This window comes from Strix aluco, chromosome 3 (assembly GCF_031877795.1).
Source record: "Strix aluco isolate bStrAlu1 chromosome 3, bStrAlu1.hap1, whole genome shotgun sequence".
NCBI classification, from domain to species: Eukaryota; Metazoa; Chordata; class Aves; order Strigiformes; family Strigidae; genus Strix; species Strix aluco.
The window spans coordinates 59348065-59374772 of NC_133933.1; the positions used below are offsets into that span (position 1 = coordinate 59348065).

The 26708-nt window shown below is 40.1% G+C and overlaps 1 protein-coding gene across 1 annotated transcript in view; it reads left to right on the forward strand.

Annotated features, from left to right (window-relative positions):
- The window catches only part of UST (uronyl 2-sulfotransferase), a 177940-nt gene that overhangs the window by 70552 nt on the left and 80680 nt on the right, over window positions 1–26708 (forward strand). The window contains exons 3-4 of the mRNA XM_074818719.1: window positions 14280–14435; window positions 23436–23515. Coding sequence (XP_074674820.1) covers window positions 14280–14435; window positions 23436–23515 — 236 coding nt within the window. The remainder of the gene's footprint in view (window positions 1–14279; window positions 14436–23435; window positions 23516–26708) is intronic.

Consider the following 26708-nt stretch of genomic DNA (forward strand, 5'->3'; position numbering starts at 1 on the left):
TATAGCCTTGTATAAGTTACAAGTATTTTCCTTTTTGAAGTACTTGCCTGTGTTTAGAAACATTGATAAAAGATGGGTGCACACATTTTGATCATCCCTTGGACAACATGGGCAAGTCTGCTTGTTCTTGGGTGGGTTTATTTGTTTTGGTTTTCATTCTTCTAATCAAAACAGCAGGGGCAGGGATTGGTAAAAGAGCAGATAATTCCTGGTATTTGCTTAGGGTCATGTTTTGCATGGAGATGCTCTTGCTTTGTAAATCTCACGCACTGCATTATTGCTTAAGTGCAATTATTTACCTCATACAGCTTCAGCTATGAGCTGTGAACTCTGCCTTGGTGAAACCAAATTCACTGTAGTTGTCATCATCTTTCAGGTAGCCTCTATTCATATGAGTAGGTAACTCTACATTTAAACTACGAGATGGTTATGGTTAATGAATGGTTTAATTTGACATATGAAAAGGTGTCAGAATAAATTAATCCTGAATCCAACATTTAAAACAGTTCATTACTAATAGTATTTTCAGTTGTGATCCTCACAAAGCACAGATGACATGATGCACCTTTCTTTAGTGGTATGTGTAATGTGCACTTGATTTGTTTTTTTCAATCCTGCCAGTCACTTACCCTGGGAAGTGTGCCTTTGCCCTGCTGCATTCAACTGTGGTCAGTCCTACATGGCACTACTATGTGAAGCTCTCCAACATTTTCCTAATGCCTGCTGTGTTCATCAGAGGGAATTACAGCATGTCCTGAATGAAATGAAAACATGAGAGGAGGATTTGGTAGGTTTAGGAAGTAAGTTTTAGAGTCAAAAGGATTCTAATTTTATGTGTGTGCTTAAAAATGCTTAACAGCTAGAAATTGAGACAATTAACAAAAATCCATTGCCCGGGATTGAAATGACCGATAGCTAATATTGGCGGTATGTAGTTAGCTGTAGTGGAAGGCCACCAACAGTTGATACGCACTGGACTGTAGCTGTTTTGCAGAGTACATTCCAGTGTTTTGTTGGAAATCATATTAGTTTTGGCTTTTCATTGTGGCTAGGTGCCAAAACTTTGGGTTTTTTAAATACTACGGATTTTTTTTCCCAGTGGAAGAACTGAAAATAGCATTTGCTCTCTGAATAAAGAATAGGATCATCACATTTCAGGAGATCGGAGTACTGGGCTGTTTTTTCAAATAAAGGTGGCAGCAACAATTTTCTCAGTGCAAGTAAAGGAAAGCTCTGCTCGCTCCTGTGACTGAACATGGCTGGTGTGGTTCTGGCTCTCCCTTTAAGGCCAGTTGAGCCAAGTTTTAAGTCTTCCCTCAGTAAAGGTTTACTTGACTGTTAAAGATTAGCAGTGGTTACCCTTGCCAGTGGTATGAAGGTTACAATGCCACCAGTATGAAGGTAATGTGTTTGACATAGGCCACTCTTCTTTGGTCTGTAGGCATGAAAGACTTGACCAGAGATTGACTAATCCTAGATTTTCATGATCCAAGACAGATCTGTATGTTGCTTCTCTGCAGGTAGATGCAACCTGCAGTAACTCTGGCATACCTCTAGTGTTGCTGGTATTAGTATGTGACAGATAAAAAGGGCCAAACGTAACCTCCTACTCTGTCAGTAAGAATTAATTCTTCAAGTTAAAGCACTTGAAATTTCCTGGTTCAGATATCTATCTCACTACCTCCTGGATGATTTTATACACATCTGAAAATATCAATTTTAAGGTTTTTGCAAGGTGCTCATTTGTTTATCCTTTCTCTGTAGACTGGAGTCTCAGTGGTGCCTATAGATGACGCTAGCCTGTTTTTAAAGAACAGCTGTGAAATTGATGTTCATTAGTGACTGATGGTGTTCAGTTCATATATTTTATGTCTAAACATTTCAGCAAATAGAATAGGTGAATTTTGTTCCAGTATTTAGGCTATTTCCCTAGCAGAACTTCCTGAGTTTTCTTCCTCCAAGATGGTAAAGCTGACCCTAGAGGACAAATGATGTGATATTTATCAAACCTACTGTTATTATGGATTGAAAGCTTTTCCCCTGAGAACTTGGCAAGAGCATCAGGATATGTCCCTCTTTTGATGCAGCTGTTATATATGTGTAAAGGAATTGTGCACGTAGGTGACAGATAAATTACATTCAAGTGGTCTATTCTCTTCTTGACAGTTTTCCCATGGGATGCCTGTCATGGACCCAATGTCTTTTGGCAGCTGTTTAGGTGTCAGCAAAGCCCTATGCTTAGCGCATGTGTGACAGTGCTTCAAAGCTCAAGTGAATACAAAAATGGATGTGGGTCAGGATGAGATCAAAATGAAAAGAAATAAAATGCATACACAAAGTAAGATTGATCTGATTTTATTGGTTTGAAGCTGGAAAGTGGATAAATACTCTTTTCACCATTCCTTCAGTTCTTACATAGTACTTACGTGATAATTGTTCATGTTTTCCTTATGGATCAAGACTACGGGAAAAGATAGCAGAATCCTTGAGCGGCCCTTGGTATGTATGGACTGTACCCAGTCCTTGTCACCCACCATTGTCAAGTAGATTTTTTTTTTATTTAATTTGACTTTAAATTGTACTAAAAGTTGATGTCAGCATTGCCCCATTACATTGAGTTTTTATGTTCATCAGGTTTGTGTCAGCTTTATTTTTTCCAATTCTTTTAGTAATAGTACTAAGATAACAGTCAAGAGCTGTGCATTTTTCTTTTAGTTTTGATTTTTTTTTTAGTGGATACTTCCTGTTTCATTTGAACTTGTGTTTTAATTCTACCCATCTTTTTTGAGAACATGGTTTTACCCCTTCAGCGCTCTACAGTCTTAAGTGATTGATTTATAATTTAGAAACGCTAAAATAACTTTCTGTGCTTACCAGACTCAATACCTGGATGATAAAATATTAAAGAGAATTCAGTAAGTGCCTTAACCACAAAGATCCCCTTTATAGTTTGAGGTACTGTTTTACTGTATAACTGACCTTTTGAGTCTAGTACAGTCAATAAAATACAGGGATTTTAAAAAACATAATATTTCTCCACTTCAGTTTATTAAAGGTGGGGTAGAATAATTGTAAAAATATCAGGAATAATTATTTTATGTTCTTTTTAAATTGTGTTCTCCATCCTTATAAATGACAGTATCTCAAGGGAAGTAAAATACTATTTTTACAGATTTCCCCATTGTCTGTTATTTATAATTGGTTGGAATCCTGCTGAAGCTACAGGTGGTGAATGATACAGCACACTAGTATTACAGAGATATTGCCAAAAGCTAGAATTGAATCTGTACTATTAAGTGTGAATTGGGTCATAAAAATATTTGAATAGTACTAGAATACCAAATTCTGTTTTGTTTATATCAATTTATTGATCAAGAATCTTCAGGATAAGAAATTATTTTATTCTGTTACTTACCAGAATACAGAAGATGCTTACTTATTTTTTTAATACTTCTTCCGTTTGTAGTATATCAGAAAGGTGTTGATGTGGGGAGGCTAACTGATAGTAAATGGAGAATACAGAGAGGCTTGGGAAATTAAAGCCAGATTGCCTGTCACAAGAAAATAAATCCATGAGGGACACTGTTCATGCTGATACCCTGCAAAAGTTTCAACAGTAGAGAATTGTCTTTTTACTAAGCCTGACATTTTCAGCCTCTCAATTTTGAAAGACTCGGAGAGACAACAGGGATGCAGGTTTTGTGAATGACAGTAGTTTGTAGTTTTCATCCATCTAATTTCAAAAATGCTTGGAAATCACCTTTTGGTTTATACTTTAATTGTCAGGCTGTGTGCATAGTTAAAGGTGAATTTTGCTTGTTTCTGGCATTAATACAGCAGCCTTCCCACTCTTACATAAAATATAAAAATTCTGATATCAGTAATTTTGCAACCTGTAGGTTTTGTTCTATGTCACATATAGCTAAAAAAAATACCCAAGCATTAGGCTCCTCACTTCTGAAGCTAGTAGAGCTCTGTGTTTTCACTGAAATTTAGGCCATAATCCTTTCTGAGTTGATTTTTTTCACCTGCAAAGCATCCATGCAGATGATTTCACAGCATATGAGTATCTTTTACAGATTACAGTTTTAAATTTCCAGCTGTCCAATACATTCTCCTTGTCTTCCCCTTCTTTTCATGACAGAAAGGTATTCATAAACTAACATAGCATAGGAGGAGGTCATAAGCACTCAATCATATCCACTCAATCATGGCCACCTTCATTATCTGTTTATTAGGAAGTGCTGGATTATAATACTGAAGTCCAATTACAGGTGAGTCTGGATGACCTAAACCTTCAGTGGAAAAACAAGTCTGCCATTCTGGATAGGAAGGGGTAGCATGACAGGGTATCTTTTGAAAGTGACAAATGGGTTTGGTTGATGTTGCTAAGCCTTGTGACTCAGTTGAGTAACACTCATGATTTTACCACGAGTCTTATATTAATTGATCCTGTTCTTAAATCCTGAACTATGACCATTAAACAGTTCTGAAAGAATCTCAGTTGACCTGGGGGGGGAAAAAAAAAAAAAAGTTTTTTTTCTAGCTAGAATGTTTGAAGAAAGATAACTTGAAAACCTAGAACTTGGGATGCTGTGAAGGCTTGCAAAAGTGGAAAAAAAAAAAAACACCACCAAACAAAAAATCCCCCACCACACCAAATAAGAATTCTAGTATTATTTTGAAGATGAACTGGTATGTCCTGGCAGTCTTCTAGTCAGGCTTTACAAAACTATAAAGTGTAGTTTAGGGAACAGTAAATAGTGGTGAAGTACTCTAATAAGGACCATGAGCTTTAATAAAAAATGAGGTTGTGAACTCACCCATGAGTGGTCAACAGTAGAGTGAAAACATCAGGCAAAGAGAGGATAGGGTGTCTTGACGCCATGAGAGTGGTGTTATCATGGTAACTCAGGTGAAGGAGGAGTGTGGGCAAGTAGTGTAAGGACAGAGCAGTACAGGTATGAATAGGTAGTTCTCAGGACAGCACCCATGACACCTCAGCATCCTGGGGAAGTGTGGAGGCCTTTGCTGCTGGCACCATTGCGGATTTTGAGTAGGCGGGAAGAAGCTCCCTCCATCAAAATGGAAAGGGGTCCTGCCTTGGTCAGCAGGAATGAGGTTTGGTTTGCCTGAGCAAATAATTTCAAATTGCGGAGGGTGACATGGGAGCACTTGATGCTGGGTCTCGTCCATTATTGCCTCCAACATGTGGTATCTCCAATTTCACAGGATCCAGCTGAGACTCAGACATGGACTGTGATCAGTCAGGGAAGGTATTCTGGGCCTTTGAGTAATTTTAGATGACACTGGGATTTCTGCTGTGTTCCAGAGCTGCTGGAAGAGTTGGCCAGCAGCACCTTGTCCCTCTGTAGGTGCTTCTTGGTGTTGCTCCTTCCAGGTGGTGACACATTGTCATGATCTAGAATTTAATCTGCTGCCTGCAGAAGCTGTGATGGAAATTCAGTCCCACTGAGTTCCTCAGAGCATGCAGAGTGAGAGCACCTCAGAGCCAGATCATCAGTAACAAGCGTGTGGGTTACAGTCCAGCAGAACTGGCCTGTTCTACAAATTAAAGTCCAGTTAAGCTATAAACAACCTTTATTTCATACTGCAATTGACTTATAAAGTGCCTGCGCAAAGTGCAGTGGAAAAGACAAGTATGCTGTAGACATTAAAATAAAATGTTAAACTACTGAAAAGAGCCTAAAGTAAAGGGCAGGAGGGCAAACTGAAACATGGTATGACAGATCCTTGGCAATGGTGAAAGCATAAGTTGTTGCACTAGCTGCGGCCTAATAGATAGTCAGCCAGAATAGGTATAAAAGGGTTAAACCTTAATGTAAAGAAAGACAAGTGCATACAGAAGAATAAATTATTTAGCCTACCACTCGCCACATTCAAATCCAGTATTACTGGCGCCCGGGGTGAATTTGTGAATACTGCATTGGAAGGATAGACACTACTGTAAGGTAGTTAGGTTACTTAAGGGAACACCAGTGCTGTGATGTATTATAAAAAGTTTTAAAACCAGGCTTAGCTACTTAATATCTCTCATTTTGTAAGTATCCAATATAAACATGTGGGTTGGATGTGATAGGATTTACTACTTAAAACAGAGAATAACTGTGCCAGTGTATTCGGAGCACATCACAGAGTGTACAAAACCCTGAGCTCAGAAGGAAAACCAGCAGTTTCAAACTTTACAGTTCCAAAATACATATACATATAATGTGAAGCTGGTCTGGAGTTAAAATCTGGCTTCACAAATTCTGCAGCTTAAGGGTTTTTTGATATTGCATGGAAAACCTCCCAGTGGAACTAAAGTGACACCAAAATTCTTAACTTGCCTGAATTCATGCTGGTTCCCTCAACGAGTACCAGCATCAGTGAACCATGTCCTTACATCATTTATCTCCTTTATTGTATGTGAGATAAGTGCATACCAGTACGACAACTTCCAAAACACGATGAACTTCAGAAATAAGAGATGAAAATACTGCTTTTCACAAGAAAACTAATGAGGGTTTTCCTATTCTTTTTCTGTTGTAATTGGCGTATGCTCATGCAGGGTAAAAAAGAAAGAGCGATGACTTTGTTTTGCACCCCTCCATACCAGCGACAGTCCCATATGCTTTGATTCTTCTAAATGCCATCCTGAGATGTATTAAAAAGGGATGTCAGCAAGATATGATGGATAACTGTTCAGTTCTCTTTGGCACTAGGGTGACAAGATTCAGCACTCTATCTAATTTTGGTCCCAGAAGAGGTGAACAAGTTGCAAACTTCAGAGGAAAGCAAGAAGAATGAAGAGGAGGTTGAAAAACATGTTACGTTAAGAAAGGGTGAAAGGAAAAGATTTGGTTAATCTAGCAGGTGTTGGTTGTACCCCCTCCCCAAGCAATTATCTGTTTGGTAGGGTGATTCCCTCTCACCTGCTTCATCCCTGAGAGAAACCAGAGCTGCCATCGCTTGTATACAGTGAGTGTTGGTGAGTGATGAGAGCCAGGAGTCCTGCTCACACCTCCAGAGGCTGCCTAACATCAGTGACCACCTGAAACTGCTGAGTGAACAGAGTATCTGCTTTTTACCAACTTGTTTGACTCTTTGTATACATGTGCTGGATTTCGACATTGCCATAACTTCATCTACCTGAAACTAACATGGTTGTGCACTCTGGTGGGGAATCTTGTGCAGCAGACTGCAGAAGTTTTCCTTAGCTGCGAGCTGTTGTTGTAGGAAGGTAAATCAGGTGTAAGGTATAAAAGGAGCAAAATTAAATGTGTTGACAGGATGCAGCCAGTACTTTGAAAACTTCATCTTTGACATTTTCATTGTAATTTTCCCATGTTGCTATTGATATTATCATAGTTTCAATTTGCTGTATGTTTAGCCATAGTGTCTTGTAATAGGACCTGATCTGAGACTTAAGGGGGAGACTTTACTATGCTTTGGACTGAGCTCTTTTTAGATTTGTAAGGGTGCAGTACTTCTTCACAGAAAAATTACTGGAAATTTTGATACTGGCTATACAGATCTGTTTTGTGGGAGACATCAGGAATCATTAGCTTTGGTGGGCACTTCCATGCTTTTGTGTTTCTTTAGTCTTAATAAGTTTGAGGACTATCTACAACTAGTCTCCTTTTGCTGCTTGTGCTCCGTGCTTATGTTTTCAATTTATTTTGGTACTTAGGGAAGCTGAATCATTAGAGAACACATTTAACTTATTCTTCCAAATATGTCAGCTGCCAAACAGATGAAATGCATTGTGTCGGGTGGGGTGGGGGGGAAGTCATCCTTTTTCAATTAAATTAGTTGATTAATGAAAATGCAACAGAAGAATTGTCTGTTTCTTCTTCTGCCTTATATTCAATGCTTCACTGCAGCTATATTCAAACTTTGAAAACAAGCAAACTTCAGCCTTACCTTTCTTGTGCTTTCTAGTGCATTTTCAGTGACCCGTAGAGATCATGCTGTCTGGTCTGCTTTAGAGTTGGTTAATTCCAAAAACTTGTCTCTGTCCAGTGTCACTACATTCTGCAGGTGGATCTTGACATAACTGGATCTGCATGGTTTAGCTGGGGAAGAAGGAAGCTAACTAGTGATTTATTTTGTTTTCTCTCTTTTTTTCATCTTTCAGTCATGTTTTCTGCTGACATATCTTTGTGTTAGCAGTTCTTCATTGTAATTGCTTTAAAAATGAGTAAGAATAAGTTGATATTTGTTTGGAATGAGATTCTTTTGGAGAATGATATTCGTTTGGAATGAGATTCAGGAGCAACAGCTCCTGAAGTTATGTTTGGAATATATTATCTTTTAGTGGCCTTAGAGTTTGTCTTTAAATAGGCCATGGCAGGCTTGTGGCAAACTTCAGTTAAAAAGAGGCATCTGATGGATCTAAGAAAATCTCAAAGCTGGTGACTTAATTATCTGATCTGTCTTATGAAACCCACAGTGTGAGAAGAGATATTCTCTGGAAATGGTAGAAGATGAGCTAAAAATGAAGTGCACAGTGGGTAATAAAATTCTGGAATTTGTTGGTATAGCAGGTGGAGTAAGAAATTCTTCAGGCAACAGGCAAGGATGTGCCTTCTGACATCCCAAATGCAATCTTTGGGGGCACTGGAGGAGGGGGAGAGATACTGGAGAGAAATGGAATGGTGACAGTACTCAGGTTTGCAGGTGCCTAACAAGCATCTTCCAACACTCATGAGCCAAATGGGCCATTGCTTCAACCCAGTAAGCCATTTTTTTAACTCCTACAATTCTGTCTCAGTTGGACAGGAAAAAAATGAGAGGTTGCACTGGGAAGATGTGATGCTATAGAGATGTGTGACGTCAGTGGAAGTTTCGTTGCTTTCATGGTCTTACCAGTTTTGTCTGTGTTGGTTGGCCTCATTCACCTGATAAACATGGAGCACTATCTGCCCACAGGTTAGTGTCTGCTCAGAAAGGAGAAGCCAGTTCTGGCACCCATTTCTGGCCCCTCTCATGAGTAAGGAGAGGGGTTGCTTACTTGCAGAAGTTATGAAGATAATGGATTGCTTTCTGGGAACATATATCTCTGACGTGAGTTATTTGTCTCAGCAGATTGTACCTGGGCTGGGAAATTTTTGGCAAATGGGCAAAACTTTACCAGATTTGGCTCGATAAAAGTGGAATGATTTAGGCCTTTGGGTGGATCCCTAAATTGTTGACACTGCAAGTAATTATCCAGCCTAATTTTTTTTAAATGCTGCAAAGGTTTACCTGAAGACAAAGCCACCACTGAGGATGGAAGCCAGAGCTTTTATCAGGCTATCTGAGAAATGACTGCCCTCCCGAGACTGGCAGCCCTACCCTGCAGAGCCCCTTGGCAATCGCCGTCCATAATGCAAATTCATTTTGGGTTAAACTTGCTTTTTCTTCTCCTCGATTTCATTTGCAGTGGTTCTTGACATCTTCTTTAACTGTGGAACAAAAGAAAAAAAACCTCAGTTTGAACTGACAAGTAAATTGTTATATAACTTTCCAAACCCTTGGAGAAAGCTGTTGTAATTATACTGTGGGTTTTACTTTTTTTATAGCTGTAAGTACTAATTTGTATAACTCCGAAGCAAATTACATATTTGAATTGTTTATATTACCTCTGGGCTTTGATGCAGTGCTCAATAAAGTCAATCTGTAATTATTTTGAAGTTGGGTATATTGTTACATGGATATCATGTTGCCAGAGCATCACCTCAGCAGTTAGTCAGTCTACATGATACCTACTCTCATTGTAAAATAAAATGTAATCCAATTGGCATTTTGTAAATCTCCAGCTGCTGTTTTCCATCTTGTTTCTGCTAATATAATAGGAGCCTTCTTTTCAAGTGCCTCCTCTGCCACCATCTCTTATATTGTCTGAGTCTCTTGTGAGTATCGTGAGGGGAAAAAGAAAGAAGTTCCTCTCTGAAAAAGTTTTCAATTTCTTGCATTTCTAGATCTGCCTGATACAAACGTGGGTTTCTGGAAGAAGTATTTCTTCTTCTAAGAAATAACTTAGACATGTTCTAAAATGCAGAAAGCAGATTTGCAGCCTCCTAAGGGAAGTGGTCACATTAAACAAATACTTGTTTATGTACCAAAAGCCTGTGTGTGTGTGCTTCGCATGGCTTTGTGTACTGGGCATGCCCTCTGGTGCATTTAGGTGTGTAAGTGGAATGGTGACGTAAACAGATGAAACATGATCAAAGCTTCAGTAGTGCATCCCTAAAGCTAGACACATTCAGCAGTGCTGCAAATGAAGATTTGATTACTGTTAATGACTGTGTTCTTCTGAAGTGAGCTTTGAGCTGTAGCGTTTATCTTGAATCTTGTCCGATTTTACTTAAGTGCATTCAGATGTTTACTGAATCAAGGCATTGATATATTGGCTTCCTTTAAGCTAAACAGTTGTCTGAAAATAATAGCCCTTTATTTCAGTTTTCTCTATCTGCAGTGAGTATTTGCTTATGATTTTTTTGGGGGGGGGGGTGCCATGGTTATCATCTGTGTCCAGAACAGAATTGTGCTATGTAGGAAGGTGAGTTTCAGAAACAAAGGTGAGGTCTGGCCAAACTTGGTAGCAACAGTCTTTTTTTTTTAGCTGGTAGAGTTGTTTGCACTTAGAATAGAGACTTTACAAAGGACTGCTTTAATTTAATTTCATTTTAAAGAATCATATTAATAAGATTTGCCCAAAGTTACTGGCTAATCAAGTCAGGGATTTAATTAGAACTTGCATTGTAATCTGGGTGCAGCAAAATTCCACTTGAAATGAATGAAGTATCAATGAAGAAAAAAACTTTGCTTGCTGTATTATAAAGTGCAACTTTGCTATAAAAATCAAAGCAGTTAATAATTATGAGGCATTTTTCAAAGTTTCCATAGCCCTACAAACTCTAATTGTTTATCACATTTCCAGGGTGCTGGGCAAACACGTGCTGTAGGTGGCACTTGTCAGTATCTACTTAGCATTTCTCTTGAAGACTTTCACATACTTGCACAGCAAAGTATGCGAAAAGTATATGTCTCAGCAGAGGAGAAAGTCCCATTCCACAAGTTACAGTGTTGTGAGGATAGTGCTGCAGGGTGGTGGTAAATACTGATGGGTTTTGTTATACAAATAAAATAATCAGAAAGGGGACAATCCAGAATATGGCTCGTGTGTGTTCTTGCATAAGAAAAACTTTAATGATGGTGTCCCTGGTGTTATAGTCAATATAATAAAATGTGTTCACATGTTAACCTTTCGGGCATCATTAGCAGTTGTTTTGGAAGAGGTTAGTGTATTGGGTTTGCATGGCAAGGGTCTGGTAGCAGGGGGCTACATAGGTGGCTTCTGTAAGAATCTGCTAGAAGCTTCCCTGATGTCCAGCAGAGCCAATGCCAGCTGTCTCCAAGACGTACCCACTGCTGGCCAAGGCTGAGCCCATCAGTGATGGTGGTAGCGCCTCTGTGATAACATACTTGAGAAGGGAGAAAAAACCTGCACAATTGCAGCTGGAGAGAAGAGTGAGAATATGAGAGGGCAACAACCCTGCAGACACCAAGGCCAGTGAAGATGGAGGGGGAAGAGGTGCTCCAGGTGCCAGAGCAGAGATTCCCCTGCAGCCCATGGTGAAGCCCATGGTGAAGCCCATAGTGAGGCAGGCTGTGCCCCTGCAGCCCATAGAGGTTAACGGTGGAGCAGATACCCACCTGTGGAGGATCCTACACCGGATTAGGTGGATGCCCGAAGGAGGCTGTGACCCTGTGGGAAGCCCATACTGGAGCAGACTCCTGGCAGGACCTGTGGACATGTAGAGGGAGGAGCACACGCTGGAGCAGGTTTGCTGTCAGGACTTGTGACCCCCCAGGGGACCCCGCTGGAGCAGTCTGTTCCTGAAGGACTGCAGCCTGTGAGAGGGACCCACACTGGAGCAGTTCATGAACAACTGTAGACTGTGGGAAGGGCTCACACTGGAGAAGTTCATGGAGGACTGTCCCCCATGGGAGGGACCCCACGCTGGAGCAGGTGAAGAGTGTGACAAATCTGCCCCCTGGGGAGGAAGGAGTGACAGAGACAATGTGTGATGAACTGACTGCAACCTCCATTCCCCATCCCCCTGCACTGCTGTGAAGGAGGAGGTAGAGAAATCAGGAGTAAAGTTGAGTCTGGGAAGAATTGGGGAGTGGGGGAAGGTGTTTTAAGATGTAGTTTTGTTTCCCATTATCATACTCCAATTTGATAATAAATTAGACTAATTTCCCCAAGTCAAGTCTGTTTTACCTGTGACAGTAGTTAGTGAATGATCTCTTCCTGTCCTTATCTCAACCCGTGAGGCTTTTGTTATATTTTCTCTCCCCTTCCCAGCTGAGAAGGGGAGTGATAAAGCAGCTTTGGTGGGTACCTGGCATCCAGCCAGGGTCAACCCACCACAGTTAGCTACAGCTGTAACACAGAGATGTTAAATTCATCACCTTTGGAGTTCTCTAATCATTGAGCCTGGGATTTTGCATTTCACAGGAAGCAAGGTTTCTGAAGGAAGGGTTGATAAGGAACAAGAGGGCTAGGTTTCTCATAGAAAACTTTATATAAACATTACAGAATAGTAAGACTTGGTGTGTTGTGTGGGTTTTATGTGAGCCTTGGGAGGCCCATGTTTACTTGCTGAATCAGTAGATGTGATGTCCTGGAGCTTGGAAATCTTAACCGAGGCTGTCGCTAAATATCTACCCCTTGCCCAGCTGATTTGGAGCATTATGCCTTCCATGTTTATGTTGCAGTGAAGGATATCCTAAACATTGAAACCAGTAACAATAGTAATGTTCTTTTGGTCATGAAGTGTAACACTGATAGGGAAGTGCCAGTATGTTCCTATTATATGTAAGGGAATCCAGATTTTTCCCTTTATTTTTTAGTTCTAGTTTGCAGTCCTCTTTGGAAGTAATCTGAAGGGTTGCCTGAGGAATCATCTTGCTTCCCTGATGAAAATCTATGAGCTGTTCAAATATCATGAAAAGTGCCAGAAGCCCATATGCCTCATCTGACTGCTTTTATGTTAGAAATCCTCTGCTGGGAGAATGTGATTTTATCAACAGCAAAAGTAACTATAGGTTGAGGCATACTATCACTTTGGCACATGAGCCATTCCTTGCACTGAACACGCCACCTGGAACCAGGGTGCAGGCCCAGTGTCGGGAAACATTTTGTACCCATCATTGTAATAAAAAAATGAGCTTTCTATATGTGTCCCATGTATGCACTGCTGTGGATGAAACTGTGAGTGCCCAACTATGTTAGCCAGTCTAAAAGGCTTGAAAACAGATGCCTCTTGGCCTATATTGTCAGATGCTGCTGTTATACGCTATACACCAAATACTCATCTAGTGTGATGGTGTGACTCCAGAATGTCTTTTACTGAAAGAATAGCCCATGGACATCATCCAGTAACAAAACAAGGCTGCATCCAATGTACTTCAAGACAGTGAATTACTACTCACTTGTTCTGGTTTCCCAGATAAGAGAGCATGGTGCAAGAGTTAGCATGGGCTGGAGACCATTCCTGGTGGGTAGGTGGGATGTAGCTGTTCTGGTTTGAAGTTTAGTAAAGGTTACTTGTACAGATGTGAGCAGACTGTGCCAGTTGGCCTCCAGGCCACCTGTGGCCTCTAGCAGTGTTTATTCCACAAGTACCTGCCTAGCCAGTGGCATGAGTTGTTCTCTGAGTCCCTTTGGAAGATTCATGTTTATATTTGAAATTGAAACAGTTGATTAATTTTATCTCTATACAACTGGTGGTTGGTTGGGGTTTTCTTCTTTTTAAGCTGAAGTTTTGCAGTTCTAGCATTCCTCTTGCATTATGTCAACTTCATTTTGAATTGCTAAACTGTAGTGCAAATGCACTCTTCATTCTTTTTGTGGGAGGCAGTCAACTAAAACTGATTGTTTGCACTGAGGTTGCAAGCAGCAAGCTTAAGCTCATCATCATCTTCACTAAAAAACGTCAAGCAGTGGCTTAGTCCTTCTGGAGTAGCAACCAGTCTGCACTGTTACGTTAAACTGGATCACGAGGGGAAAATCTCAGCTTGCCACCTCCTGAGCCATGTGATTCTATTTTAAAGAGCTTCTACCTTGCTGGTGGAAGTGAATACTTCTGACCTGGGCAAGGTCCTAGAAATTCTCCTGTACATATCTGTTGGTTTACGGTCAAAACATGCTGTGATTCAGAGGTACAGAGAAACAAAAATATGAATATACTGACTCCATTTTTTTTTTTTTCAATCTTTTTTAGGTACTTCCTTTCCCCAGCCAGGTGGTCTACAACAGAGTTGGAAAGTGTGGGAGTCGAACTGTGGTTTTGCTTTTGAGAATTTTATCAGAGAAACATGGATTCAACCTGGTTACATCTGACATCCATAACAAAACAAGACTGACCAAAAATGAACAGGTAAGTTACTCCTGTTTATCTTAGATCCTGTTTTCTTATTATGTTTGTGAAACTGAGAAGCAAAGGTATATACTAGCAGAAATCATATTGAAAAGGTGTACTGCTACTTTGACCTGAGTAATCAGCCAGAATCTGTTCTGTAAGTGGCTTCAGTTAATAGGAGAAATGGATGGTAGGGCCAAGAGCAACACGATGTGGAAGCTAACCAGAAAAAACTAACTTCCAGTGAGCCAGCTCTTGAATTTAGTCAGCACAGCAGTTAGTCCGACAGAGAGGCAAGAAGGGTTAGTACAGGTGAAGTTAGGTGCTAACAGCTTCTGGGACCTGTCTTAATGTATCTGCAGGGCACAACCATTTATCATATAAGTGAGACAGCTTATTCAGACCTAGCTTGGGTCTCTTTAAGCAGAGCGGGAGCAAATAATAGCCAACAAGGTTTGGTTTTTTTCTTAATTCACTTCTGGTAATCACTTGCTTCAGAAAGTTGTTTCCCAGGGTCATGCTAACCCATGTTGCTGTAATCTGACACTCCCTTGATCCTGTCTCAGCCTCTTGCTCATCTGTGATTGTGGAAGCCCTATTGAATGTCTCTGGGTCAAGGTCAGAGGGGTTGTCTCCAAGGGGGATCTTACAGTAAACATCTGCTACTGACCTCCAAACTAAGATGATAAGGCCAACAAAGCAATATTTGCATCACTTAAGCTTCAGGTCAACAGAACCTGGTTCTTATGGATGACTTCAATGACCCAGACGTTTGTTGGAAGCATCACTTGATGGACTTGTGGTCTAGACAAGTGATCTGTGCTGTGGGTGGGGAACTGGCTGACAGGTCCACCCAGAAGGTGGTGGTAAATAGCTCCTTTTCAAACTAGTAGTCTGTCAACAAGTGGGGTCCCCCAAGGATCAATATTGGGCCCAACACTGTTTAATATCTTTGTAAGTGATCTGGATGATGGGATCAAATGTACCCTGATGAAGTTCACTGATGATACCAAACTGAGTGGGGAAGTGAACACTTTGGAAAGGAAAGCCACCCTGAGGGAAGACCCGGATTGACTGGAAGAGTGGCCTAACAAGTACCTTATGAAATTCAACACAGACAAGTGTAAGATCTTGCATGTTGGAAAACATAATCCAGAAGAGCAGCACAGAAGAGAAGGCTTAGAGGAGACCTTATCACAATGTTCCAGTATTTAAAGGGTGGCTACAGAGAAGATGGAGACCACCTTTTTACAAGGAATCAGATGGAAAAGATAAGGTGTAGTGGGTACAAGTTACTCCTGAGGAGATTATGATTGGACACAAGTGGAGAATTTTTCACAATGAGAACAATCAGTCAATGAAATAATCTCCCCAGGGAAGTGGTGGATTCCCCAACATTGCACTCTTTTAAGATTCAGCTGGACAGGGTGCTGGCCATCTTGTCTAGACTGTGCTTTTGCCAAGGAACGTTGGACCAGATGATCCTTGAGGTCCCTTCCAGCCTGGTATTCTATAATTCTGTGATCTGCCTTTTTCATGTTATTGCACAAACTTCACTAAAAGAAACAAAAATACCACATGAAATCTCTTTACCCAGATACCCTTTTTCATGTTCCCGTAAAGTTGTAGAGGGCATTATTTTTACAGCTTTGATTCCACAAAAGATCCAGTTATTTAAATTCCCCTGTATTTAGGGTAACCATGTGCCCTCTGTGAGTATCACTGCCATCAGTAGGTATTGATGAAAGTAATAGAAAAAAAACCTCAGACTCCAAAGTGTGTGGATGTAGTCAGATGCTGTACACATGACTGTTATACACATTGACCACAGGTGCTATTTTGATCTGCTGATCAGGTAAATGCCACAACAACTGCCTGCGTCACTCCCAGGAACAGCAGCCTGCAAACCACAAAAGGATGTATGAGATGATCAAAATACAGATGTGGGCCTGCCAGTGGCATTGTGCTGTGATTGGGGGTGATTTATTTGTAGCTTGTTCATGAGTGTAAGTTTGTTATTTTAGATACAGCAGTTCATTTCAAATGGAAATTTGGGAGCAGATATTGCTCCTGCAGGTCACACCTTCCTCCCTTCCAAGGTGGCCATTGGGGTCCCACCGGCAGCTGGCTCATCTAACCCCACACAGTCCTCAAGTTTAGCACGAGGTGGGGACCAGCTGGCCAGGGCTGCCTCGCCAGCCCAAAGATTTCTGTGCACAGCTGGATGTAACATCTCAGTGAAAGGCTATGGGGGAGGCCAGTGGCCCCCCACTGCCCCTGCCTGTGGCTGAGGGAAGGGGCAGGGCCCCGGGCTGCAGCTACTGCAATATCTCTCTGTATCCTACTGGCAGCACCACGGAGCCTGGGGAGTTCGCAAAATCATCCCATCAGGTCGTGGTCAAACTATCCTATGTTACAGATCCTGCCTGTTTTTTTGACTAATTGTAGGATATGGGATAGCGGTTTTCTGTGGGTATGACTGCTTTTGTGTTTCGGGTTGTTTGGGTTTTGTTTTGACTATGTCCTCCATCAAGTTTCACTGCTGATTGGGAGATGCATCATAAAACCTAGAAGCCTTTCAGGTATTAATAATCACCAGCTTTCACCCTCATCAGCTACTTCATTTCAGTTCTGTTCTGCCTTTTTCTGGTAGGTGGATTGTTCTTTATTAAACATGATACAAGATCACATCTCAGCAGTCTTCTGTGCTTTAGTCCAGCATGTGGAGATTCCAGAGAGGCCCAGACTTACTTTTTGATGCAACCAATACACTGACAGAGGATTAATATCTGCATTACTTTTTTGCACTCCAGAAGCTGTTAGACAGCAAGTGTGCTGGAACACAGATGGTGCTGGATGTATTGCTACAGAGCTGATGATTTACTCTATAGATTGCATTACTATAACTTGAGTCTCTTTATTTTAATTTATGGCTTATTTACATAGTTACAATAGGCTCATAATTTAATGAGTACTTTTGCTGAAAAGCGCCTTTGATCGCCAGGAAACATGCCTGAAGACAGTAACTGTTCTGTTGTGCAGGGTATTTTTAGTTGTCTTCTCATTTTTTATGAGCAGAATATGAAAAAATAAATTATTTCTCCCACCTTTAATGTGGTGTACACAAGAGGAAATTAAGGGAATGGATGGTCTCAGGTTCCAGGCATTACAACAACAGAAGAGAGCTGGGCTGCAGGCTCTCAGCATGAGCATGGACTTCTTGCTCGAGATGATATGTCTCTCTTCTTTCTGTTATTTGTCTGTCCTCTGTTTGGTTAAGGCCCTGATCCAGCCAAGACTTTTCTGTGAATGTTTAATTTATGCAGTTTGCTGTTGTTAAATAAAGTTAAGCACGTAGGTGTTCTTAATGACTGTGGGGATTGCACATAAATATTCTCATTGCCTTTTCTCCTTCTTCATGGTAAGAATTTCTCCCAAATTATGTGTGCCTGAAAGCAATTAGAAGTGCAGCCCTTGAACATCTATGGGCATAAGAGAGTGATTTCTGGAAACAGATGAGTTAATATTACCATTTGCTATAATATTTCCAAGTAAATTAAATACAGAAAATAATATGTAATATTCATGTATACAAAGTCAATCTGATTGATGTGGCTTTAAAATGACACACGAGCTGTTGCAAAATTAATTCTTCCCCTTCCCTGACTTCCCCTGCCACCTCCTTTTCTTTGCATTCAGAGAAATTAGTATGTTTTTAGATATACAAATACCAATCACATATGGGAGCAATTGATAGTTTATCCTTGTATCAGTTCCTTTTACCACCCATCTTTATGGCTGTGCAGCCAGCTTTATATATAATTTCAGTTTAACACACTAAAATTCCATCACTAATTTTTCTTAAATGGTTTTAAAGACAGAGTGGTGATAGCAGCTTGGGAAGCCGAAGAAATTCTTGAAATCTTTCCAAATTTTTGAGAGCTGAAAATGAAGATCTAGTCTCATTCCTGTGAGTTGTTTATGGAAATGAATACCAAGATGAAAGTGATATACCGAATACCTGTAGATACTTGCACCTCCTGGACCCTACATGCCTTCAGTAGAGACTGAAAACAGTAGAAGAAGGTAAAGAACTCACAAGAAAGACAGATACAGAGATTTTTTTTTTTTGTCCTATTTGTATCAGTGTTAGTGGAGACCATAGTGTGACCCAGCTGACCTCACTTTCAAAATCCCAGTTGCCTCACCATTTTTACACATTTTGGCCTCAAATTCTCCCAGTGAAATACAGCAGCTTAAAAAAAAAAATAGTAACGCTTTAGCTGTTGTCTGAGTGGAATTATTATCTGATTATTTCTTGTTCCGAGTAGAATTTACCTATTGCAAATCTCCAACCAAATGGGACTGCTCTGAGCAGTCAGTGCGGGGGGCTGGCCGTTTCCAGAAGAGGGAAAGAAGGTGTCCTCTCTCACAAGCCTGAGTTGAGTTTTTGTTCAGGAACAATGCTGTGGCTGGAGCAAAGCCATCCTCCACGTTTCCCCCCTTCCTGGGAGGGCCCCATCCAGTCTCTCTCGGCGTCATTTCACTGTGCCATCTGCTGGATTGTTATTTACAATGCAGCAACAGCTGAGTACAAATGCATAGATGATGCTGAGCCATTACAGTTTGATTTTTTCAGTATAGCCAGCTAACACCCTACAGTGGTAGTGTAGGACAGTAGACTAAGGAAAAAACCTTTCCCCTTGGAGTATTCCTCTTGGTGTTCTTGCTCAGGTGAGCTTTAAGATTTAGAGATAGCTTGTGGTTTACAGGATTGCCTCTGCAGATCTGGTCTTCTTTAAAGGTCCTGTTTAAAAGTCAGTGCAGAAAATGAATTTTGGAGGAAAATTTAGATTAAGGCTTAAGCAAGGAGTCACAGTGGTAGAAAGATGCTAGGGAGAAAATCAATATTTAGGCTAAAGACTCTGTTCCTTACAACTAATTGGTGTTTGAGGGGGGGGGGGGGTGGAATGACAGCAAATACACGTTGACCACACCACAGAGGTCTTTGCAACTGCTTGCTGTGATTTCAAATCTCTGCAGACTCCTGCCATGTGGTGTGCATGCCCACCTTTTCTCAGGGTGCACAGCACACCCGGTGCTTTCAGTTCACTTGTGCCCAGCAGTCAAGTTGATGTGTCTGGGCTGTGACTGGCCGTGCCATGGGCTCCACTGGTGGAGGTGAGCTGGGAGGCACAGGGTTCCCCACGTGTTCTTTGTGTTCTGGCATTTCCCTCTCCCTGGATCCTTGTTTAGCAGCATTAACTCTCTGGTGCAATTTAGTTTCAAAAGCAAATTACTAACTGTTTCAACACTGTTTCACTGAAACAGCCTAACTCCTGCAGGAGAGCTCGGGACAGCAGCAAAAGAGGAATGGCTCTTTATGGGCACTTACCGTAGCAGGCTCGTGCTCCTTTCAGGCTTTCTCTGGGTATTTTTATAGCTTCTCCCTCCAAACATGGATGTGTCTGGTTCACCTTTCCCTTAACGGTGTTTGCCAGGGTAGCTTATCTTCTGCTCCTTCTGCCTTTTGCATCTCTTTTCAAGCTTGGGTTGGTTTAAGACCATATCCTAGATCATCTGTGCGCTTGTATGTATCTCTCTCATTCATCACTCGTTCCATCCAAAGGTACTTGCTTTCCTCAGCTGTCATCTTTTGCTCACTCTTCCTCTCTGTGGGTCCTCTACACTAATCATCTTGTTAAAAAAACAAACAAACCAACCCACAAAAAAACCAAACAAACAAAACCAAGCAAAAAAACCCACAACACTAGAGACCTTACTTTTCTGGGAGATATTCAAAGGGTTTTTCTTTTCTTTTCTTTTTTTTTTTCTTTAATAGCATCTTAAAAGGAGTGGTGGATCACTAGGTATTCCTAAGCAATACATTTGTCTTGTTAGACTGGAATCAGTTAGGCACAGTGGGATCAGAGAGAGAGAGGCACTTGGGAAATATGGCCACAATTTGCGTGTGGCTGTGAGCCATTACAGTTATTTATTTTTCCCTCCTGACATCTGTGTGGTGTTTCTGTTGAGCCTTGCTTACCATTTTGGCAGTGTTTTTAAAAGAATGGTTTTTGCTTGTTTGTTCATATGCACATTGTAGCTTTATCCACATCTGCTTACAAGTCCAGTTGATCATTAAGTGTCTAAATATGAAGGTACTTTAAGTCAAAACAAAATTCTGTGTCTGCTTTGGAGTAAGATATTATCATAGCTCAAGAGATAGAGTTTGGTAGCAAAAGATTTTTAAAAAGCCAGGAGCCAGATGCTGTCCTGTTCTCTGTGCATCTTTCCAGACTCCCTTTGCTCCTGAGGCAGAAGTGCCTGGGCTAGTCCGGCAGCAGGGTGACATGAGCCTGACACTGACATCAGGTGAAGTGCAATGGGAAACATGGTGGTGGTATAATGTGAATCTGCCTGGTGCTAGCAAATTGGTACCAGCCCCAGGAAGAGCTGAGGGGCAAGGGAGGAGGCTTGTGTGGTACTTTGTAACACTCACATATACCCCCACACACACATGTTTATCTAGAGGTATTTATATAAAAGATCCCTGTCTTTTTAAACCGCATGGGATTACTTTGTGTGGGTACACTATCTTTACATCTCCATTCATACTGTAATGGTGGTTTTTCATGTATTCCAAGATGGAATTACAGTGGTGACCTTAGTGGCATGAACAGAGCTTTTATCCTGTATCAGTAACTTCCTTCTGACATCTTTCCTTCATTCATGCAGATAGAATAACACAGGTAAAATGCCAATATAACATAAAGCTTCATACAGTTTGGAGAAATTCACTTCTCTTGTAACTTGTCTGGGTAAAAACAAAAAAAGAAGCCAATTGAGACATCTGATACCCAGCTGCTAGAGTCTCCTATTGTTTCATTCTGCAAGGTGAATGAATATAATTTTTGGCAGAGAGAGTTACCAGTCCTAAAGAAATATCAGTCTATTTGGTTCGCTAGGAAAGCCTTTGTCTCTTCAGAGCATCAACAAACAATACTCAATTACTTCATGCCAATTATTGCAAAGTTTCCTGGGCTTTCTAATTCTGGTCTGGGCAAGCTCTGCTCTTCAGGTTCGTGAATTTCTTGCTTATAGCATTTATATTGTGCTGAAGGAGCTGTATAAAGACCTGTTTGTACTTGAATCAAACAGTCCGGAGTCCAGATATGACTGACTAAAGCAGCGGGGCTATTGGCTTCCTGCTTCTTTTTTTTTAAGAAAAAAAAAAAAATCACCCATCTTCTCTCTGTTTTCTCTTGTTTCTCTTTTCCTCTCATATTGTCTTTCTTTTGGTGGTCTTTTCTTTATGTTTCATTACCTTGGGTTTACAGCCTTTCTCAGACCTAATATACCTTGATTTACTAATATACCTCAATATACTTTCTCAGACCTAATATGTCTTGATATATAAGGTTTATACCTAATATGCCTTCATCTACTCAAACTAGTTTGACAGGAAAAGGCCCATCCTGAGAAGATGGACAAACTGAACTGTTTGCTTCAGTGCTCATTGTACATGTACGTGTATAAAATTGTTAAAGGCAGAGGAAAAGTATGGAAAAGCATATTAGTGTGTGTACTTTTTTATTCAGTCCTAGAAGTTAAATGGCTATAGTTTGTGTTGTCTGAAAGAAGGCAGGTTATGTGTCCTAGGAAAAAATGGAGAATGAAAGATGGATGAGAAGCAGTAAAATGTGACACATTGAAACTGGGAAATAGAAGGAAAAAAAATTGACAATTGCTGTCCTTAAATGTAGTTTAATATTTGTTATGTTATGGACATTATTTTCTACTATGCTCTTCAGGCTTTTAGTGCAGTAACTCATCACATGCCAGTCAGTTTATCTTGACCACATAACAGACTGGACCCTATGTTTTTCCTTGCTTTGTCTATGTAAGGCATAGCATTCAAGTTTTAAGAAATAGATTTCTTTTTAATTAATGTGTCCTTAATGGTGTTTAAATTTAGTACATTAATTGATATGAGTCAAACCAGAATGTTTGGTTCACCTTCTTTGATCTCTTTTTTTTTTTTCCAGTTTATGAATTTCTGTCGCTTTCTGTATGACTTTCTACTACCCAGTTTGTAAAATTGATAAGCCTATCATTTCAAATGCATTTGTGTTCAGTGTCCATAATATAGCCTGCATTTGATCATGGAACAGAAAATCTGAAAATAATTCTTAGGAGATTAATAGTATGGAAGCAAAATTAGACAGGGCATCTCAAGTCTGTAGCATGATGCTCCACTAGACACTTTCAGTTTCCTCTAGATCATAGCTAGAGCTCAGCTTACACAACATAGATATTCATATCCATGGTGCACAGTCTTCAATATATGCTGTTTACATGATTCCATTTTAATAATCTGAAAATTTAAATAATTTATTTAAAAGAAAAAAATTATGTGAATGTGCCTGAACTAGAACTTAGCATCATCTGTCTAGAAGTGCCCATTTAATTTGTACTTTCAATTTGTTGTAATAGTAAAAGGAATGGCAAGCACTGATTTCTGTATGTAAACAGGCAAATCAATCAGTGTTTTGGCAATGCTGACAAATGTTATTGTTATATGAGAATGGTCATATAACAATAAAATGGGCTCAGGTAGCCCTTTCTGTTACAGATTCAGACATTTTACGTTTTGGCATTCTGGTGAATAGAACCAGTGTCTTCAGAGGGTAGCTTCCACTTGCAAAGCCCTAGCACAGATTTAGGCAGGGTTTAGATTTTTCCTTAGTTTATGCCTTTCCTTAAACTGATACCCACTTTTGGAAGTACATAAGCTCCATGATAGTGGGATGGTGTCTGCAGCTTAACCTTTCTTGCTTAGACATGAAATAGTAGTCGTGCTATCTTGATGACAGTGTTTGGGAGGGATGGTGGAGAAGGAGTTACTGAGTAATTCAGACTTGAAAATTACATCATCATATGTTGTTTGAGAGTTATATTTGTCCCAAAATGTGCATTGACGTAACATGGAAAATTTGATTTGTTAATTCTTTTTAGATGGAATTGATTAAAAACGTAAGCACTGCTGAGCAGCCCTATTTATTCACTAGACATGTTCATTTCCTCAACTTCTCAAGGTAAGGCATTTTTTCAGTCAAAAGTCTTTCTCATTGATTTCTATTAATTGTAATACATAAACATTTTCCCTCCTCTTTTACATATAAACAATACAATGTACTTTTTTTTCCTCCTTTCTGGCACTGCAAGTCACATTCAGAAACTGGGTCTTCTTTTCCTGCACTCTTTGCTACAGAGTAGTTATGTATAGTATGTTTGTGAAAAGCCAGGATGCTATTGCATGCCTTTGCCTCCAAGATGATCTTTGTTTACAACATTTCCTGCCAACATGCATGAAATCGTAACTTGGGTATTTAAACTGTGCACTTGTGTTTTAAAAGTGGCAGCATGCTGTTGTGAATGTTTCATTTCTGTAGTCAGATGCTAATACGAGACTGAAAACTCCACTGAGTTCATCAGTTTTGTACCTGGGATGACTCTTCACCAATTTAACCAATTTAATTCTGTTCTGACAAAATAGTCCCTGTTCCAGAGGATATGGAAGTATTCATAAACTGTGCCAACGGATTATGCTCTGTAACATGGGAGTGTAGTCCCTTCTGGCAGCTATTTAAAAGTATGCACCAAGGCTCTAGAGACTTTTATAGCATGGAATGTGAAGAAAATTGAATTTGGATCAAACCTCTGAGGAATTTTTGGAAGGATGCGAATGAGTGATGCCAGTTAGCATTTAGCCAGGACACAGAGGTTAAAGCTGACTGCAGATGGTTATTACCCAGGCTGTAAACTTAATTTGGAAATTATATTCAGGAACTGTGCCATCTGTGCCACTAGGTTGGACTTCTCACATTTAGATAAAAAAATTTCTGTAGAAATTGGAATTTTCTACAGGTCTTTGCAAGAGCTTGCCTAGCTTCCCAGCATTTTGGATACATGGTAATGTCAGTGCATGTCCTTTGAATATATGGCTTCAGGTGTGGGTAGACAGTGTAGTAAGAAATTGTAATGTTGGTTGATGGGGTTGTTGCTTTGTTTTATTTTTTAAGAAAATAAAATATTTTGAGCAACTTGATCTATACCTTAACTTTGGGCATGATTTTGTTACATGAAAACAAGAGGAGTTTAAACAAAATTCCAATCTTCTGCATTGCCTATTCTGATTCCATGAGAGTTCTGTTTCTAATGTATTACCTTTAAAGAATAAAACTCATTAGAATAGGACTTCACATCTTTGGTAAATGATCTCTCTGCTGAAATGGAAGATCAAACAAGCAGCCACACCTGAGGGTCGAAGGATGCTTCTTGATTAAACTGATTTTTCAGAGATGGTATGCAACTACATGAGAAAAAGATGAACATCGTTGCTTCTTGCTTTTCCCAAGATCCCATTTTCTATACATACATCCTTGCCACATAAATAACACATTTCTTCTGTAGAGAAGATTAAATAGGTGTACATTTCTCTTCCAATACAAATTTGTGAAAATATATAAAAATTATATAAGATGTATAAAAGTATTTGCAGCTTCCTTTTTGGCTGTTCCTTGCAAACCTGAAAAGCGTATTTTTCGTTTTATTGAGAGGACACCTGGTTTAACTAGTAGCTGTAGACTAGTGAAAAGCATGATGAGTCTTTTAAATGAGACATCACTGAAGTGCATCAATGTGGCTTACTTTTGGTTTAGCATTTCCTGGTGTTTTCTCATAAATGTAACATTTGTGAGAGTTTTAGTCTTTAGTTTCAAAATTTATTGACAGTGTTACACCTAATAGTGAAGAAGCATGTTCAATATTTTCTCTGTTCCTTAATTCTAGGGTGATTTTTTTTTTTAACTGAATTTCGTTAGGAACTAGAGTGTCAAGTATTGATTTTGCCGAAATTTCAAGAATGTGATTTAAATGCACATTATAAATATTACAGTATTGTGAAAGCTTTTTAGTTTTTAGTGGATAGCTGAACTCAGATTGTCTAAAGGATATGGTTCTTCCCATTTGCCCCAGCTTTTCTGCCAACTCAACATACAAGCTGTGCAATACCCCAGAAACTAAAAGAATGAGGGTCAAAGTATCAATGTGATGTTTTCCAGCTGACAGCTGAAGATCTTAGATAGCAGCTTGCCATGAGCAGCTGGCACAGTGGGGAGCAAGATGGATGCACAGGGATGGCAGGAGACAACTGACTCCTGGCTGCAGGCTATGGGCAGCTTCAGATCTGTGAAACGCTCGAAGTTCAGCTTGAAGACTGAAGAACTCTACTTTGGTGAAACCCCTTGCCTCTTCCTGGGAAAGGCATGAGGCTTTCTAAATACTGGAAATCATGAATTTTTGCAGGGGCAGCCATTCTGGGCCATAGTCCAGTGACCAAACTCACTTCTCTTGTTTGGCATTTTATACCTTTGAAACCAAGCTTTTGTTTGCAGGAAGGGATAAGAAATGCTTTATTCCCCTTCCTCCTGTGTGTGTATTGACCTGGAAGACAGGTAAGAGATAGAAGGCATGTTCTCTTTGCTACTCTTTTGGTAAGATCAAAGCTCACTGTTGGGACAAAGGAGTCTCTTCCACTCACCTTGCATTTCTCTGCTTTAGTGCTTTCAAGATCTGTAGGGATTGCGTTAAGCTCTTTAGAGCATATCGCCAAGGTACTAGAGAAGCAGAGAAAAATGTAAGCAGTTATGCAAAATAGGAGTCTGCTTTGCTTTCACTTGTTGGTGCTTCTCAGCTTCCCAAACAGTAGTAAGAAAAGTAAACTTGATTTTTGTTTAACATCACTGACGTGAATGGCAGCAATGACATCGCTTGGATTTCCCCCCTTTGCACCCTGCACCTGCCTATAAATCTGTCAGCACTTAAAGCTCTCTGTTATTCAGTAAAACATCATGGCATTTACTTATGATTGTTTCCAACTGAAAAAAAAAAAAGGGTCTATACCTTCTTTGCAGAAAAAATCTCTAGTGGAAGAGATTTTTTCCTTCAGTGGTGAATTTGAGCACATGCATGTTTCTGAGACACCATTAGTTTTGCTGAACAAAGTTCTAAATCTTGAAAATCTCATCCTGACCTGAATGCTTGCCAGGGCTGTTTCCCCCTCATTTTTGAACAGTGTTTTAAGAGTGCCTGCTGGATCAGCTGAGTAAATTAATCCTCATTTACTCTCCTACATCTTCATCTTTTAGTTCAGTACTATCTTTTCTCAATCCAAAGTAGTGCATAGAGGCAGACAAAAAGATAAATCTTAAAAGGATGCATAAAAGC